Source organism: Macadamia integrifolia, chromosome 6, assembly GCF_013358625.1.
Source record: "Macadamia integrifolia cultivar HAES 741 chromosome 6, SCU_Mint_v3, whole genome shotgun sequence".
Lineage (NCBI taxonomy): Eukaryota > Viridiplantae > Streptophyta > Magnoliopsida > Proteales > Proteaceae > Macadamia > Macadamia integrifolia.
This window is the reverse complement of record NC_056562.1, coordinates 7,783,667-7,802,481: the sequence shown is the minus strand read 5'-3', so window position 1 is coordinate 7,802,481 and position 18,815 is coordinate 7,783,667. Positions and strand designations below refer to the sequence as shown.

At 38.2% G+C, this 18,815-nt stretch overlaps 1 protein-coding gene across 1 annotated transcript; it reads left to right on the top strand.

The window, feature by feature from the left end:
* The first annotated feature begins 1,525 nt into the window (after nucleotides 1-1,525).
* On the top strand, nucleotides 1,526-4,229 carry LOC122080680 (jasmonate-induced oxygenase 1-like). Its single transcript, XM_042647493.1, has 3 exons — nucleotides 1,526-2,099; nucleotides 2,344-2,674; nucleotides 3,825-4,229. The coding sequence occupies exons 1-3, from the start codon at nucleotides 1,576-1,578 to the stop codon at nucleotides 4,077-4,079; spliced, it is 1,110 nt and encodes a 369-aa protein (XP_042503427.1). The 5' UTR covers nucleotides 1,526-1,575; the 3' UTR covers nucleotides 4,080-4,229.
* The last annotated feature ends 14,586 nt before the right edge of the window (nucleotides 4,230-18,815 follow it).

The window sequence follows — 18,815 nt, the reverse complement described above, 5'->3', positions numbered from 1 at the left end:
AGGAGAGAAAATAGAAATATATAGATTTGTTTTAGTGAGAAATTTTAGTAAGATTCTTTTTTGTATTATGAAAACTCTTCAAAATATATATTTTTTGCTTTTCTCTTAAAAAAGATATAGATTTTAAGAAAAAAAGAGACCAACTTAAGAGAACGTGTGAGAGGGGAGGAAGAAAAGGAAAGTGGGAAAAAATGAGGGAGAGATAAGGAAAGGGATGTGATAGGAATAAAGAAACTAAAATTTAGAAAATATATAAATATTAAAAAATATATATAAAGGGTACCAACAATATCAAAAAAATAAAAAGAATTGACTAAAAAGATAATGAAAATTTTGATGTATTTAAATAAGTAAGAGGGGTAAAAAAGTCAAATAAAAGATTAGCCACGAAACATGAGTACATACTTTTATATAATAGTATGATATATGATGCTTAAACACTGCCATATAATCCGCCCCTTACATCATAGCCGGGAAAATGACTAACCTACAGATTTTTCCTATAAGCTTTACAAAGATATGTTACTGAAGCACTTAAGTACTCCAAAATGAGCAGAAGCGCAAAACTGTTAAAACTACATAATTAAGAGAAGTGAGGAGAGTCAATCTGAAGATGGGACGAAAGATACGAAGTGGAAATATTGAAATATTTGAACTCGTGTTTAAAACTTTTAGGGTTTAATATGGTTTGTGTTCATTTTGGATTCAGTTTATATGGTTAACGTTTTATGTGTGTTTGGTTCAATTCAAATAGATGGGTTTTAGCTTAAAATCAAAATTGAATGAAATTTCAATTTGGGGAAATATGATTCTTGTCCAGGAGTGTAGCATATAGTAGTGCTCTCTCTCTCTCTCTCTCTCTCTCTCTCCCCTTGAACTGACCTCTAAGGGTGCAAAATGACACATGGGGGCATGAAATGACCACTCCATCCCATAAGAAATGCGAATTGACGTTCTTGTTGATGCTTTGTCGTGTGCTTCCGTAGGCCCTCACACATGCACAGGGGCCATGCTCCCCACAAGAAACACTTTCCATCCTCCAAAAAATATACAAACAAAAAAAGAAAAAAAATTCCACAAACACGTTCTTTCACGTCCACTCTCTCTCTCTCTCTCTCTCTCTCTCTCTCCTCACTTAAAATAATCTTTGTGGTGCAAAATGACGCATGAAGGCATGAAATGACCACTCCACCCCATAAAAAAATGCAAAATAACATTCTAATTCATGCTTTTTCAGGTGCTCCCATTGGTCCTCACACATAAGTAGGGCCACTCTCTCCACATGAAACATTTCCCAAAAAAACTGTACTAACAGAAAGAAAAAAAAATCCACACGTTCTTGACTTCTTTCACGTCCATGTCTCTCTCTCTCTCTCTCTCTCTCTCTCACTCACAAACCAACCCATAAGCTCCTGCCAGTACCTATGATTACGCACATCACACCCTGTTCAGGCGGTGCTTTCTCTACACCTTACTCTATAAATTTAAACCAACCAAGCCATATGTTTTTGCACCATCTCTCGTACTTCTTGCAATCAGAGTTACTCGTAGTTCTTGCAACCAGAGTTACAAAACATGAGTTCCCTATCCCCACAACATGGTGATTGGCCCGAACCCATAGTCCGAGTCCAATCGTTGTCGGAAAGCGGTGTATCCACCATCCCCAATCAATACATCAAGCCACCGTCCCAGCGACCTTCTATAGCTACGGAGCCCCAACAAGTTTATGATCAGGAACCCAACATCCCCTTAATAGATCTTGGAGACCTACTCTTCGGCGACGACCATATCGATTCGACCATCATCATGAATCAAATTTCTGAAGCTTGCCGAGAGTGGGGCTTCTTACAGGTGGTGAACCATGGCGTGAGCTTGGAGCTTATGGGTCGAATTCTCCAACTGTGGCGCCAGTTCTTCTCTCTTCCCATAGAGGAGAAACAAGTCTATGCCAATACACCATTAACCTATGAAGGCTATGGGAGTAGATTGGGGGTTGAGAAGGGAGCCATTCTGGATTGGAATGACTATTTCTTCCTCTACTACCTACCCTACTTCCTTAAGGATCATGACAAGTGGCCTTCCCTTCCAACTCTCCTCAGGTAAGTTTCACATATACTTTTAACTTTACTTCTAAGATACTTGAATCTAAATATTCTGAAAAGAGATTAACAGCTTGATTAACTCCCAAATGATAATTTGTATGATTGTATAGTCGAATTCTGATTCATGAATTCAAGAATTATGTTCTACTCGTTCCATGAGTGCTTCACGATAATCAAAAAATAACTTAGAACTAAATATTATACTATATTATGTCTTCTCTTATCAACCAATCATCTATAGGGAGACAATCGAGGAGTACTGTGGGCAAATGGTGAAGCTGTCTGGAACCTTGATGAAGCTCTTCTCCATTAACTTGGGTTTGGGACAGGATCGTCTGCAGAAGGCGTTCGGAGGGGACGACATCGGTGCGTGCCTGAGGGCCAACTTCTATCCCAAGTGTCCTCAGCCAGACCTCACACTTGGGCTGTCCCCACACTCTGACCCAGGAGGAATGACCATTCTCCTCCCTGAGGCTCACGACGCCGGACTTCAGGTCCGCCAGAGAGACTCTTGGGTCACCGTAAAAGCGGCTCCCGGCGCCTTGATCATCAACATCTGCGATCAGATTCAGGTATCTCCCCGTGTCTCTAAATTATCCTAACCACAGAATGGACAAATATGTTGGCTTTACATGTTTGTTACCCGTAATTTATTGTTGTGATAGTTAGGAATTTGCTTAGTTATCCTTCATTAATACAACTTAAGATGATGAAAAGAAGAGATGGGAGCTGTAGCGAGAATTGATTGTCCCCACGTATGTCAGAGATCAACACAAAATCACCCATCCGTGGGTTGTCCAGATAGTTAGGGCGAATTGGAAATTGTGTGGATAGACACACAGTCACAGGTTCGATTCCTCATCTGTGCTTTTTGATTTAAGTGGAGACCAAGGCGGTGGGTTGTTACGCTAGTCTCCCCTAGTCTCCCCGAGGATTAGTCGAGGTGCACGTAAGCTGGCCCGGACACCTTGGTTAACAAGAAAAAAAAAAACGACCGACACAAAATGGACACTGAAGTGAATGTAACCTGATATTTGTATTTAGAAAGTATAGCTGAAGTGTAAATAAAAAGAAAAAAAACACATGACTACCCACTTTTGAGTTTTTCTTTAAGAATTATTCACCCTTCATTTTGAAGAAGAAAATACACAAAATCATGTTTGACTCCCAAGTTTTGAGTGAAGCAAAAGATTCTTGCTTCAGGCATGGTGATTTGATCCTCCATAGTGTCCAATTATAGTATGACATCTAAGAATACAGTAAGTCATTGAATTCGCTTGGGTGATCGGTGAGATGTCTCTATTAAGAATATGGCAAGTATCAGAGAATTGGGTGCCCATATTTTAATTCCACATCGTCTAGGGGGAGGTTGCTGGGTTAAATTGATAATATCGAGCCTCCTTAATATGTTACAATGTGTTTTAAAACCTTGAGGTTTATGGCCAAAGAGAACAATATTGTGCCAAAGTTAATAGAGTCAAGGTGTTACAGGTGGAGAATGTGACACCTAGTACCGAACCTGCTTAACCCATGGGCCCAAAGAGGACAATATTGTCCTAAGGTTAATGGGACCTGAACGTTATATATAGGATCATACTGACTACAACCTTACCCTTGTGCCAAGGTCCACCATCTTAATTAATTATACATGTATATATAAATACATTCTTGTATCTCACGTGAATGAATTTCTTGATGATTTGGTTAAAATTTTCTGATCAGGTGTTGAGCAATGCAAAATACAAGAGTGTTGAGCACCGGGTGGTTGTAAATTCAGCCAAAGATCGTCTCTCGCTTGCCTTCTTCTATAACCCAAAGAGTAATATTCCAATTGAACCATTGAAGGAGCTGGTGACACCAGATTGTCCACCTCTTTATGCACCCATGACATTCGACCAGTATAGACTTTATGTGAGGATGAAGGGTCCAAAAGGAAAATCACAGGTGGAGTCCCTAAAATACCTGCAGCGCTCATAAGGTCATCGTCTTCATACACAGCTTCTGTTAATTATGTGTGTGACAATAATAATGTAATCCATCAAGTTATTTGTGTTGGTATTTATCAATAATAATATAATCCATAATTATGTAATCCACCAAGTTATTTGTGTTGGTGTCTATCTTTAATTGTTGGTATCTGAAGATGGCAACTAATGGGGAACCAGTGTCGTGGAAGAAAAAAAATTGCAATAACTGGTAAAGCACTTATGCTTAATTGATATATTTTCTTTACATTTTATTTATTTATTTTTGATAATTTATTTACAGTTTAATTTTACGGAACAAACACTCTCTCTATTTATTTATTTATTTTTGATAAATTATTTACAGTTTAATTAATTTATGAAACAAACACTCTCATGCATGAAAGTCGCTTGGTCTAGGGAGAGAGTTCCCTGCATTGCCAGTGGGGGAGGAATCTACCATCCCACACAAGTGGTGATGCAAAAAAATCATTTCATTTATATGACACCCACATGATCGAAAGAAGAAAGACAAATAAAAATAAAATAAAAAATTAAAAAAAATTGTTTTTCTAACTCATCAGTCATTTTCTAAAGTCAATAGTTCTAATTGTGAAGCATATCCCTTTTACCAAAGAAAATTTGTTAGGAATGTTCCGACCTTGTTTTAAGATACCTGAATCGATCTTGAGATCAGATAAGGTCGATATCGATTCAATTTTAATTTGGATTAGTCTAAATCAGATAGAAATACCCTTGATTGTCATTAAATTTTTTTTATTTTTTTTCCCTGTGCTCATATCAATATAGCAATATAGAATCGACTAAGAGTCAAGATCAATACTAATACAATCTGATTGATTCAGCTAATCTGATGTGATTCCTCAAACAATGATGCCTATTCCCTAGAACATATTTTATTTCTAAAGTTGTAGACATAGGAAATTATCACATGTTGGATTTTTAAGAGACTTTTTTTTTATTCATTAATTTTATGCAGGTCATTCTTTACCTCCTTTCGTATTTGCTGATGAACTTTATTATTATTATATTAGTTATTTATTTATTTTTGAGTAGTAGATTAGATATGATAAGAAAAATAGACATTAGATTCCATGAAAAGAAATTGACAAAAGGTCTCATGGATGACCTGTGCACCCATATAGAGTATCTATGGGTGACCCAGTAAACATTGACACAGTTATGCACTCAAACACAAAGATAGGAATCAACAAACGATCCATTGGTTGGACCATTGAGATAAATCAAAATACCAGTTTGTGTTGAAGTTGACTTAATCATTAACATTTTTTATTTTTAAAGAAGAGAAATTTATTAAGAAGTTTACACCCCCCGACAAAAAAAAAAAAAAAAAGGGTAAGAGTGTCGTTACAAAACCTTTTATCAAAAAAGAAGAAAAAAGTTTCCTTATATAACCCAAAACAATGAAAATCTAAATAGAATAATTTCAGCCTTTAATCCAATCCTGCTAAAATCCCCATCAATTAATCATGGAGCTTTGAACTACTGCCCAAGTTGATCAAGCACAATGAAGAAAAAAAGAAAGAAATACAAAAAAAATATTTTCAGTTGATGACCAAAATAATGGATCCTAATCCAGCATTTAACAAACCATATTTTCTTTTGCTCCCTTCCCTTATAATACATTGGTTGGATGGATTATTACGAGCATTGGAGTTTTTATGTTATTTATTTTTTTAAACAGTTTTTCAATAAAGAACATGAGCAAGTGTTATCAAGGATTAGATTAATTAGGTCAAGACTATGAGAGTATTCACATCAAATAAATGTGTTAATGAACTGAATTGAGAATGAATATATGTAATAATTTTATTTTATTTTAATTTATTTTTTTGTAAAGGTAAGTTTGATGTTTAAAGAAAAAGAGAAAATAATACACACGGAAGCACCTCCTAAGAACCCCCCTAGAAATAAGAGGGGAAGAGGTCCCTAAAGCAGGTAGGATAGGCCCTACCTATCAAACAAGGCGAATACAACTAAAAATATTAAACAAACAATTACATCTGGAAGTAAGTGAAATTAGGAGGATGCCAAATTGTTTTAACAGCTAATGTTGGAGAAGAGACTAAATAATCCGCTTGCCGGTTTTGTTCTCTCCAAACTTGCTTAAACTCCTTACACCTTAGCAAAGATGAGAGGTAAAGGATTTTGCTATGATGACTTGCATGTTCCAAGGGCCACATATCTTCCCATTAATAATATCAATTGCCAACATGGTATCAAATATAACAGAAATTTCCATGAAACCATTTTCAATGTTCAACATAATCCCTCCTAAATAGCAAGCATCTCCATACATAGGACCGGCACCTCCTCTCCTAACGCCTCATAAGCCATTATTCGGGATCTTTTAGTGTCATGAACCAGCCCCAATAAGAAGCTCTATCACTGGAGAGAGCACTTGTACATTAATGAGTGATTTGATTACCGCCTCATGATGTGTGGAAGATGCCATCAACAACTCCCAAATAGAGATATTCACTTGCACCTTCTTTAGTTGGTTCAATGCTTGGTTTTCTGGTTCCACCTATGTGCTATACTGCCATGTCTCTCTGACACCTCGTTATTCAATCACTATTTTTTTTTTAAGTTCCAACCACTCCGGGTTCCCATTATGCTTGGAGGCTTTTTTTGAAGATTTTTGTAGCATACCGGTCATCTTCATAACTGTCCATGATGGTAATAATGCCTACCATCAGGTCCTATTCTTCTGGTACTTCCTCTTCCAATTGATCACATTCTAGAGATGGAGGTGGAGGGCCTCCGCAAATATCGAAGGCTCAGGCATTGATAATCTCCACCAAGTTGTAGAGTTAATGGATTGCTCTTTCAAGGCTATCTTCTTCATTTGCTTCTGCAAATTTTTGCTAGAGGTATTCCCTTTGGCTAATGGCTACAACACTCAACATTTTTTTTGTCATGTCTGGTCTTGTCACCATTATCTCTAGCTGTCAAGCTATGTCTTCATTCCATTCTATAAAATCATAGTACAACACATAGTGTGGCTCAAATTCTTCTTCCCTTCTTGGATTTTCTTCCTCCTCACTCATATTGTGACCCTTAGATCTTTCTCTCTCTTCTTCCTAATCATCTTCACTCATGTCCATTAGTTCATAATCAAACTAGATGACGTGTATGGTGCATGGCACTGATGGGATTGGTATCTGAATCATCTCCATGAATTGCACATAAATATTACTCGGACACATCTTCTTCATCACTCATATATTCTTTCTTGTTAAAGCTTCCATCTTAAAACCAATTGGCTTGAAGTGGGGTGGCCCCTTGTGGCTCTTATACAATATAGTTGAATTACCCACAGTCAATGTGGGACTATCTCAATACTTCCCCTTACGTGTAGGCCTCTTATAGCTCTATCTTCGTGGGTCCAGCAAGGAGTCCATCATTGATGGAAGCCCAATGTACCTGCTCTAATACCATGTTAAAAACTTCCATCTTAAAACCAATTGGCTTGAAGTGGGGTGGCCTCATGTGGACCTTATACAAGATAGTTGAGTTACCCACAGTCGATGTGGCACTATCTCAATACTCCTTGGTGTGTTCTTCATCATCTTCATCCTCTTCGTTTTCGTCTTCATCTTCCTCCTCATCATTGACACTATCACTAGGCTCGTCATTGTTGCTGATCCCCTCATTGTTCATACAATCACAATGGGAAAAAATCATAGAGCAAATGGCCTCGTTAAGGTTGAAATCTAGGTCATATCCTCAAAGCTCATTGATGACATTGTCAAAATTATCTTCTTCATTTTGATATCTTACGCAATAAGAATCAGATGAATATCTTACGCAATAAGAATCAGATGAAGTCCCTCTTTGATCCTCTCACCAACAACTAATGCTATTACTACTTTCATCAAATATCTGTAACTTCTTCAATGAAGTAGATTGGAGATTCATTTTCTTGAGGTGGTATAGAATTGATTACTGTTGTTGGATCTTGTTGGATCTATCTCAGATTCTTCACCTTACAGAGCATTGACTAACCTAATGGAAGTAGTCTTTGGAGAATTGGGTAACGTGAGCATTTCATTCCAATGGTATTCATCTATCTAGCACTCCTAAGAGCAATTTTGGTAGTAGGAAGGAGGGTTCTCTACTAATCCTAGGTTATACGCACGAGATGATGGGTAATCGGGTAATAAATGAAGATGTTGGATGGTATGATGGAGATGGAGGGTATTATGTTGTAGAAATGCAACTCTAAAACGATGCAGAAGATAATGGAAAAACAAGAACAAATAATGCACATAAGTTTACTAGGTTCGGCAAGATTGCATACATCATCGGTGAGATGAGATCTCACTTCACTATCAATGGAGAATAGGATTACAGTGCTTGTCCTCACACCTCTCAATATTGCTTGCATTACATAGAAAAAAACTCTCGCTACAAATATATAGCGAAAACCCTAATCTGAAAAGTACAAAACTGCCCTTAAATAAAAAATTAGAGCAGGGGATGCACCCCCTACACCCCCCGCTATGCGGGGGGCCTCCTGCCCCCCTTGCAACCCCCACACCCTGTAATCGACTAACGGGATTGTCGTCCTGCACTAGTACTCCCTAAATTAAACTGTGACAGAATACAAGACATCATTCACCAACATTGTGTTAGGTGATATGATGGAGATGTAAGGAATGATGATGGATGGTTTGATGAGGATAGGGATATAATGTTGGATGCTATGATGGAGATGGTCGGTGACATGAGGGATAATATGTGGGAGAAGAAAGTAGCTATAATAAAGTGTGGAATGCCGGGGGTTAAGATTGTTGTGGTAGAGGACAAGGGGGAGAAGGAAGGAGGGTAAGTATGTGAGCACCTGATTACTAGTATTTTTGATACTCCTTCACATATGGCCCTCATCTTAAGTGGCCTCTTAGTTTCCTCCTTCCCTATGATGTGTGCATTGCCTCTCATTAGCTTTTTGTATGTTTCGCACATGCGTCTATAAGCCCTTCCCTTGTTCTGGGCTTCATGGGTTGGATCACTTTTAGGAAAGTCTTCTTCCAATGTAACCACATAAGTGCTTCCATATGATCTTGCTTATGACATGGGTATCAGAAAAATGCATGCACATTACCCTTTGGCTAGCTTTAATTTCTCCTCTGTAGGCCTTCCATTGAAAGAAGCAAATATGTTTTAAAATTTTTTCAAGGAGTTTGAGTTTCCAAAGGAGCAAGAGTTTCTCCCCCTATTCTATGTTCTGACTGATGTGTAAACTCCTTTAAGGTAGAGAGGCACCTTACACTCTTTTAAAGATAAGAGGATCCTTACAATCTCTTAAGAATGAGAAGGTCCTTAAACAGGCCTAAGTACAGTCTAGACTTAATGTGAAATAGAAAATGGAGAAGTGGAATAAAAGAGAATTGCTTTTTGTGTGGTGCGTGAATGAAATGCAATGATAATAAAGAATGCACCTTTGAAGAACTTGAACTCAATACATGGTATAGACCAATTCTCACTTCTAATGCTCAAATAATGCTCCTCCAAAGTTAAGATTAATTGTTACTTAATGAGTAGCATTAGAGATATTCATAGGTGAGGTTGGGTGGTCATTTTAGGCAGTAAATAGGCTTTAACGGTCATATTCTGGGTCCATTGGTCTACCGCCATAGGTAGTAGATCGATTTCCTGTGGTCTTGGATAGTGCCAGTCGATCAGGGCTCCCAAGCAGTCGACTGCCCACAGGCTCTGTCCAAATTTGATAGACTTCTGTCATACTAACCAATGTCAGTATTTTGGCCCTAACTTTTTACTCCGACCTCGGATTGACTTTATACCAGTTGCGTTGGAATCTTGACTTTATTTTCTACAATTTTCAAGATGGTTTCATCTCTTAATACCGACATTTAAAATACCCAAAATACCCTTGAGTCAGGTCGTTGTGATTTTCATAGAATATCACGAGAACATATGCTTCCTAATTGTTTAACACCACCTAAGGACTTCCATGCTTGGTCGAGGGATGTCCTAAGGTCATTCTACTATAATGATATGCAATGCATGGTGTGCATGCACGTATATATTTTGGAAGGTTACATATTATATATAAAAGAGTATTTTATTCTAGAAGATCTCCATTGAGCTTCTTCACTTTGATCTTCCACTTCTTGGCACTTCTTCTTTAATCAATTCATTTGTAAGTCCTTGTCTTGAGAGATGAGCTTCACATCTTGATTTCTTAAAGCTTAATACCGTTTGATAAAAGTATTGATACTAACTTGTTGATACTCTTTATTTGATGACTTCAATCTTCATTTCTTCTTTTTATTCGTCAAATTCGATCTTTGATATGAAGTTTCTACAAAACAATACTTGAAGGAAAATTGTGAAATCTTCCATATGTTTGTTATCATCAAAATCAACTATAGGAGTGTGGGCATAGCCCTAACAACACCTCGCAAGCTTAAGCTTGGTGCTTCCCTCACACAAGAAGAAGCCTAACTATTAATTGAACTTTTAAAATAATTCAAACAAGTTCGCATAGACATACGATGACATGCCCAATATTAGCACGGACATAGTGCAACACCAATTACCTCTCTACGCAAATGCTAAGTTGGTTAAGAAAAATCTAAGGCACATGAGACCAGAGTGAATACTACCAAGCAACGTAATGCTAGTTTCCTAGAAGTCAGTGAATATTCGAAGTGGCTAGGAAACATCCTCTTGTTCCAAAGAAGGAAGGAAGGGTTAGAACGTGTGTGGACTTTAGGGATTTGAACAAGGCAAGCCCAAAAGATGACTTCCAGCTACCCTACATAGACATTCTAGTAGACAACACAGCCAAGCATGCTCTCTTATCCTTCATGGATGGATTTTCAAGCTATAATCAGATCAAGATGGCTCTCAAGGAAAAGGAGAAGACATCATTTATTACACAATAGGGCGCATATTGCTACAAAGTGATGCCTTTTGGGATAAAGAACGTTAGGGCAACTTATCAGAGAGTAACCACTACTATTCTCCATGACCTTATGCACAAGGAAATGGAGGTGTATCTCGATGACATGGTAGTGAAGTCCAAGGATCGAGACAATCACGTGATAGCTATAATAAAATTCTTTCAAAGGATCAGCCAAGACGAGATGAGAGTCAACCCATAGAAGTGTGTTTTAGTCACGACAACCGAAAAGCTTTTAGGATTTATGATCATCCAAAGAGAAATTTATGTTGACCCTTCCAAGATTAACGTAATCCTAGAAATTCCACCTCCCAAAACAGAAAAAGAAATCAGAAGATTCCTAAGAAGGATTCAATATGTCAGTCGGTTTATTTAGTGACCGGGCTTTGTGCGTGTACCTCGATTGCTAAAAAAGAAAAAACCAAAGCCAAGAGGCTTTCAAAAAAATAAAAGGAATTGAGGTTACCCCCTCCAAATTTAGGCAATCCTAGATTTTTCACCACCCAAAACAAAAAAGGAAATCAAAGGATTCCTAGGGAGGATTAATGCATTATCCAGTTTATCGCGCAACTAGCAGTTAGTTCTATGTGAACCTATTTTTAAATTTCTCAAGAAGGGATTAACCAAAAGAAAAGAAAGAGCACTACGAAGAAGCTTTCAAGAAAATAAAATGATACTTGACCCATCCGCCTATCTTGGTACCTCCAACTCCAGGGTTACCATTACTACTTCACATATTAGTAACTGAAGGAACAATGGGAGCAATGTTGGCGTACCACAACTTAGAAGGAAAGAAAGAACATGTTATATACTATCTCAACAAGAAATTCTTAGCCTAAGAGGCCAACTACTCCTCACTGGAGAAGACATGCATAGTATTGGTATGCAACAAGGAGAATGAGACACTACATTCTTGCCTTCCCAGTGACTTTGATTTCACAGATGGATCCAACCAAATACTTCTTTGAGAAACCAGCCTTGACATGTTGACTAGCAAGATGGCTCTTTCTTTTATTGGAGTTTGACATTCAATACACAACACAAAAGTCTGTAAAAGAAAGAGAAATTATAGATCACTAATCATCCCATCATACAATTGAAACAAGGTCTCTCGAAGACGTATTCCCCGACGAGGACGTGATGAGTTGCACGATAGAAAATACACCACTGCAACTATTCTTGATGAAGCAGCCAATTCCAAAGGAAATTGGGGCAGGAATCTTACTAATGTCCCCTGACAAGTCACACATCTCATTCGTACATCCCATTAAAATTTGAATGTACCAATAATATGGCAGAGTACGAAGCATGCGTGGGTATGGAGATTACAATAGCCATATGCATCAGAAGGCTCGAAGTATTTGGCGATTCCTCCCTAGTAATATGTCAAATGTTGGGGAAGTGGAAAACCAAGGATGAAAAACTCATACCATATTCAGAGCACATTAAATGGCTAACACACCATTTTGAAGAAATCTCATTCAACTACGTACAGAGAGATAACAACCAGTTTTCCGATGCCTTGGCTACCCTAGCATCTATGATCAATGTCCAAACAGAAGTAAAAAATTCAGCCTTTCACGGTCCAAGAAAAAGAAGTATCACCCAATCATATGGTTTGTACACTAAATGCAAATGCATGACAATGGTACGCTAACATTAATGATTTCATCCAAGACGAAAAATACCTTGAGGATGCAACCGACAAGGAAAAATGGTTCCTGAGGAGATACGCTATCCAATTCATACTCCACGAGGGCATTCTACACAAAATATCATATGATGGAGTTCAATTTGTGTGTGAAGACGAAGAACAAGCAAAAGAAATAAAAGATCGCATTCACCAAGACATATTTGGACCTAACATGAATGCCAGAATGTTGGCTAAGAAAATGTTGATACTATGATACTACTAGAACATCATAGAGGCAGGTTGTGCTGATTATGTTGGGAAATGTCATAAATGTCAAATATATGCCAATCTCATTCACATAACACGTCAAAGTTACACACTCTAAGTTCACCATAGCCATTTGAAACCTGAAGCATTGACATCATTGGTTAGGTCATCCCTAAGTCTTCTAATGGACATGAGCACATTCTCATTGCAATACACTACTTCACTAAGTGGGTGGAGGCACAGTCCTATTCTAAGCTCATGGCCACAAAGTTAGCCAAGTTTATTATAGAGAATATCACTCCAGACACAGATTACCACAAGAGATTATCTCCAACCAATGGAATCACTTACAAGAAGAAGTTGAAAAGTTATGTGATCATCTCAAGATCCAAAGATACATATCCAAACCATATCGACCACAAACCAATGGATCAGTTGAAGTAGATAGTAAGAATATCAAGAGAATCATACAAAAGATGGCCACGACAAACAATGATTGGGCCAACAAGATACCATATGCATTATGGACTAATATTATATTCCAATGAACTGACTCTTACCAGAATTATATATGAATATTCTAATGAAAAGCAGATGACTCCCCCCCCCCCATTTTTTTTGTTTACTTCTTTTAATCTTCAAAGAGGAAGTCATTCTGTTATTAGGTAGATAAATACTTTCTATGGGAGGAAACATAGATATAGCCTTTTGGCATAGTAGGCCCCTAGTGGGAGGCCCACATAATAGGCTATTAGCTCAGTGGTAGAGCACGTCCTTGATAATTGTGTCATCGTGTCTAGGCTGTGAGGGCTTGCAGCACCATGGTGGTTGATGTGCTTTCAGTGCTGACCCGAAGTGTGTTCATCAAGGCACTTATTGCTGGGTAACTTATAAGAATAGGTCCCAAACGCTCATGTCATTCCGAAAATTCTTTTTTCGGGTTTGCAAGCACTTTCATAAAAGGGGGGGGGGGTTCCATTGGACTAGGGGCGGGAAGAAGAAAGCACTGGATCCACTAATTCATCATCATCAAATTAGCATCTCTGGGGTATTGTCTCAACGAATAAGGTTTTGACCATTCCCGGAGCCTGAAAATTAGTTAATCATAGACAAATTTTAGTTAATGGTCATATAGTAGATCTACCAAGTTATTGTTCCAAACTCTGAGATATTATTACAACGAGCGATGAAAAAAAATCCAGAGCTCTAATTTAAAATTATCTTGATTCATCACCCCATGATTTTCCGAAGTAATTCGAGAGATCGTGCACCTTTCTTTCCTAGTTTTTAGTTTGATAGAAAAAAAAAAAAGGTGGTGCCTGGTTGGATCCAGCTATTCTTGAAATAGACAACTCCAGACACTCCTTTCCAAAAAAGATCAATACACCAAGCACTACACTTAGATTTATTGGATTTGTTGCTAAAATATCGGTATTGAACCCGAAACTCCCGGTGGATGGCCACTTCTAGTCGTACATCTCCCAGGGCAACCCTACACTTACTAGTCTACGACATGGAGGTAATACTTCCAGTACGAATTGGAAATCCCCTCCTTATGAGTTATTATGGATAGCAAACTTCCAGAAAGAAAATGAAAAAAAGTTAAGATACGAAGAACTCAACTTGATCGACAAAAAGATGTTACGCACTATAGAAAACATGAAAAATTATCAACAATGCATGGCTTGAGCATTCAACAAGAAGGTAGTCCCCCGCAAAATGCAAGTGGGTGACTTAGTCTTCAAAGAGCAAAGGGCTCCCCTACAGTATCAACGAGGGATGTTCAAACCAAATTGGTACGATCTTACAGTATTTTTGAAATCCTACCTAGCAAAGCAGTGACACTAATTGATCTTGACAGAGTTGAACTCCCATATCTCACAAACATGGATCAGTTGAAGAGGTATTATGTCTACAAAAATCAATGGAGGACAAGAAATGCATTCGAATTGATCTCTTTGATTATAGAGGGGTACGTAGGCAACCTGAAATTGAAAATCAGGTTCGATCCCAAATAAAAAATAATAAAAAATTTAAGGGACAACAAAGTATCCAAAGTTATGATTCCATGCCCCATATTCAAAAATAGAAAGCAAAATTCAAATTCCAAGACTCCAAAGTCTAAGCAATAAAAAATGGAAATACTATGGTCCTATTTAATTCCTACTCCGCTTATCCAACGCATTTCTCCAGTTGCTCAATATTCTCTTTGAGATCCTTGAGCTCAGCCTCATCGGCTACCCAAGCCTTGTATGTGTCGTCGTCAACTTTATCTTCATCACTCTTCTATTTTATAAAGCTAGGTTCACCATCAGACATCCTCTTCCAAACACTTCCCAGTCCAAGCAGTGTCCCTCGAGTGTGGGCATCTCCATGTGTGGTATTTTAAAGGCAAGAACAACTCCGAAGACTCATGAGTGGTACAAATGAAAGATGTAAATTCACCATCGGTCAGCAACACAAGGTTATGCCAAGCCTTGGTAATATGAGACACCACCACACATGTCAGACGATCAAGAAGGTGAAGCTCCAGTAGATCCTTAGTAATGGACTGCATGAGATGGTACTGACGCATGATTCTACTAAGCAAGTATATTGAAGTGCGGGTCAGCCCCAACATCCTCACATAGTCATGACCACTTAAACTCATCACTGGCTTGTCTTACCTCCACCAACAGACGTGCCAATGGACTTCCCAATAGCACACATTCTAGAGCCATGCAATCCATTCATCGAACATGTAGTCATCTTTAATGTTAGCATGAGATTCGTTTAGAGACAGATGGAAATGTGCATTGACAAGAGGGCTCCACAAGAGCCAAATGCTCCACAAGCCAAATCCGGGGGTAAAAACATACAAAATCAACTCAACACTTTCAAAACATAAGCATAAATACAAAAATACTGGGAATCAAAGTGGAATACCTAAAGCAAATATGGGCTTCCCATGAAATATTTCCCATGAAGGCATTCTCCATAGCTCATCCTATTCAGACCAAGCGCATGGTCTCAACTAAGAAAATTGGTATGATGTCACATCTCTTCTTCAATTGTTTCACAACATCAATAATGACAGGAGAAGTACCATGACGACCTATCCTCAGGAGGCAACATGCAATAACACAGAAAATAAAAGCATTGCCACGAAAAATAATGTAAGGTTTCCTACATGAGAAACAGTGAGAAAAGCACTCGATAAGAGCATACACATCAATGGAATGTCTTGGCATGAATTCTTTGAGTTCCCAATTAAGAAACCGGAAGAAATTCATGATGTCCTCAATATAGTCACTTCTCACCGAGGGAATGATTATTGCACCTGAACAAGGAAAAAAGAAGCAATGCTTAAATTCCTCATACGTAGGGAAAATCTCACAATAGTTGAGATGGAACACATGGAGATCATGATCCCACACTCTACCAGCCTTAAGGAGGAGGTTCCAATTTAACTTGATTTTTTGCATCTCCAATATAGGTTGAAGATGATACCAACCAAGGATTTCACGGTCATCTTTCACAATGTCAGCCATCCACTTGGTCAAGGCTCTATTCATTACCAATAGCTACATCAACACCTAGTAAAGAGGACCGGTAACCTCCTGTATAAGAAAAGATTCAAGTTAGAATGCTTTAAAGAACAGAGGGAAAATAAGAATCATAAGAGAAGGGAAGCAAACCCTAGACAAGTTGTAGAATTTATTTGACCTCAAAAGTGGAGAGAACAAAGTCCTACAGAACCAATTTATATCAAAAAACTCCCACAAACTCGTCCCTCACTTTAGAATGGAAGTTTTGAAATGAACAGGTTTCAAAAAAGGAAGTAAATCTCGATGAATCTGATGCCTGATACAACAAATCTAGCATACTTAGCACACAACTGATGTCGGATACATCACCCATAGTTGGATTATAGCATTCTATAGGAAATGAGCCAAATCCGACACCACTTGGCCCCGGATTGACAAAAATTTATCAATCGATGTCGACCTCACATGCCACTGTCGGACTGTAGAACTCACAGTTTACATGCCAAATCTGACACTATTTCTCTGGCTTGACGCAATCTGCTCAACACCTGACGTTGGCCAATATACAAATGGCATCGGATTGGCTCAACTAGTAGTAGATTGAGTCTGTATTCAGACATCTTTGCTAAACATAAGTTCGAGGATTTTTAGAGCTTACATACCCCAACCATGGCCATTTGCAACACTCACATGCATATTTACGCCTACTCTAAGTGCCCTAGGGGTCATATGCAATCATTCACACAGGGAATTGAAATTCCTTTCCTCTATAAAACAATGCACTTAAGAAAAGAAAGAGACACAAGCAAATGCAAGAAGTCAAATTCCATTACCTTGGGGAATTAAAAACCCTAGGCTTTACAAAAGTGAGTAAGCCATTATCCATTCCAAGTATCTAAAAAAAAAAAAACCAAACAATCGTGTACATCATCAACAAAACAAAAAATGCTAAGCTACTCATGGATCCTCAAAATCCTTGGACCTCCACTCCCTCCATGTGTCTGCATCAGCACTATCCTCCTTCTCACTCTTCGAGTGAGAGGCCTCATCACCCTCATCATCCTCCGCAATGGCCACCGATGTGTCCATGCTAATTTGCTCCAAAGCTTCGGGATCATGTCCTGATAGCCCTCGATGTCAAACCTCATAGCATCCAACTCAGTTTTCTGCATGCACGAGACTCCCACCACTATAATGTTTGGGGAGCGTCATAATGTTCTACATGTTTATTTCCAGCTGCCCTTTTGTTTTGATTTTATCTTTTTCGTGTGAACATCCATATCGAATCCAAAATTCCAATAAAGGGGGGTCTTTTTTTTCTTATGCATTTTAGTATGTTGATAGAGAAAGGCAAAGTGGATATAGGCCTATTTTTTCTTACTTCTAAGACCAGACAGCCGGGAGAGTGCAAGGTTGAGGCACAATCCTTTTTTCTTGCTTCTGAGATGAGGCTTTTCAGCCAGTGAGTGTTGGGAGTCCAAATATATAAAGTTGAAGGACACAAGTTTGCATTTTGAATAATGCAAATACTGCTTAAACCGGTTGGAGATCCAATCTAGATTATACAAATTCCACCCTTCATGAACATCACTAATTTCAAATGTGCTCAACCAGAATCCAACTAATCAGAGGTTGCATGACCACCAATAGGAGTAAAATTTTGAATCTAATTCAATCATTTATTCCCAACTCAGTCTCACAATGGAGAAGATTCATCCAAAACCGATAATTCATCAGTTTCAAATACAAATATTTGATCAGATTATTATAAAATATATTGCGTGCTAACTTCTATTCTTTTTTTTTTTTTACACTATGAGTATCCAGGTCTTTGGCCTAACTAGTCCCGTGGGTTCATACTGGTCTCACAACAGAATGGACCAGGTCATACCAGGGTTGAATGAGAACCATTCAACTTTCACTGAAAACAATAAAGAGCACTAAACACCCTGTGTTAATGGCCCCAAAGAGATAGGAGGAGTCGAACTCAGAACCACACGCTTCGTGAAGCGAAGGTCCATTGCCAACTCGGCAACACCCTTGGGATTCTTCTCTTCTTCAGTTTCTTAATAATGACACGATAAATACACAGATTATTATGACTAATAGACCCTTCTATGGTCATAATGTAAACTTTTAAATAGGATATGAAGGTGTGATGTAATCAAAATCTCTCTGGTTTGTAAACATTATTAGAAATGTAAAGAAGCCTGCTATCAGGGTTAGATAGACATTCAGTCCACAACCCCAGATAACAACTAATTATTAATGTAAACCTTAGTTTGCACATCAAACAAAGGCAATTCAACATACCATTACCAAGCATCAGGTTGAATCTACACATATCCA

Bases quoted from the DNA above. Each gene is read 5' to 3' on its own strand.
- LOC122080680 (XM_042647493.1), top strand. From the start codon at position 1,576: ATGAGTTCCCTATCCCCACAACATGGTGATTGGCCCGAACCCATAGTC. The intron at 2,100-2,343 runs GTAAGTTTCACA...AATCATCTATAG, and splicing joins TCCCTTCCAACTCTCCTCAG to GGAGACAATCGAGGAGTACT. The intron at 2,675-3,824 runs GTATCTCCCCGT...TTTTCTGATCAG, and splicing joins ACATCTGCGATCAGATTCAG to GTGTTGAGCAATGCAAAATA.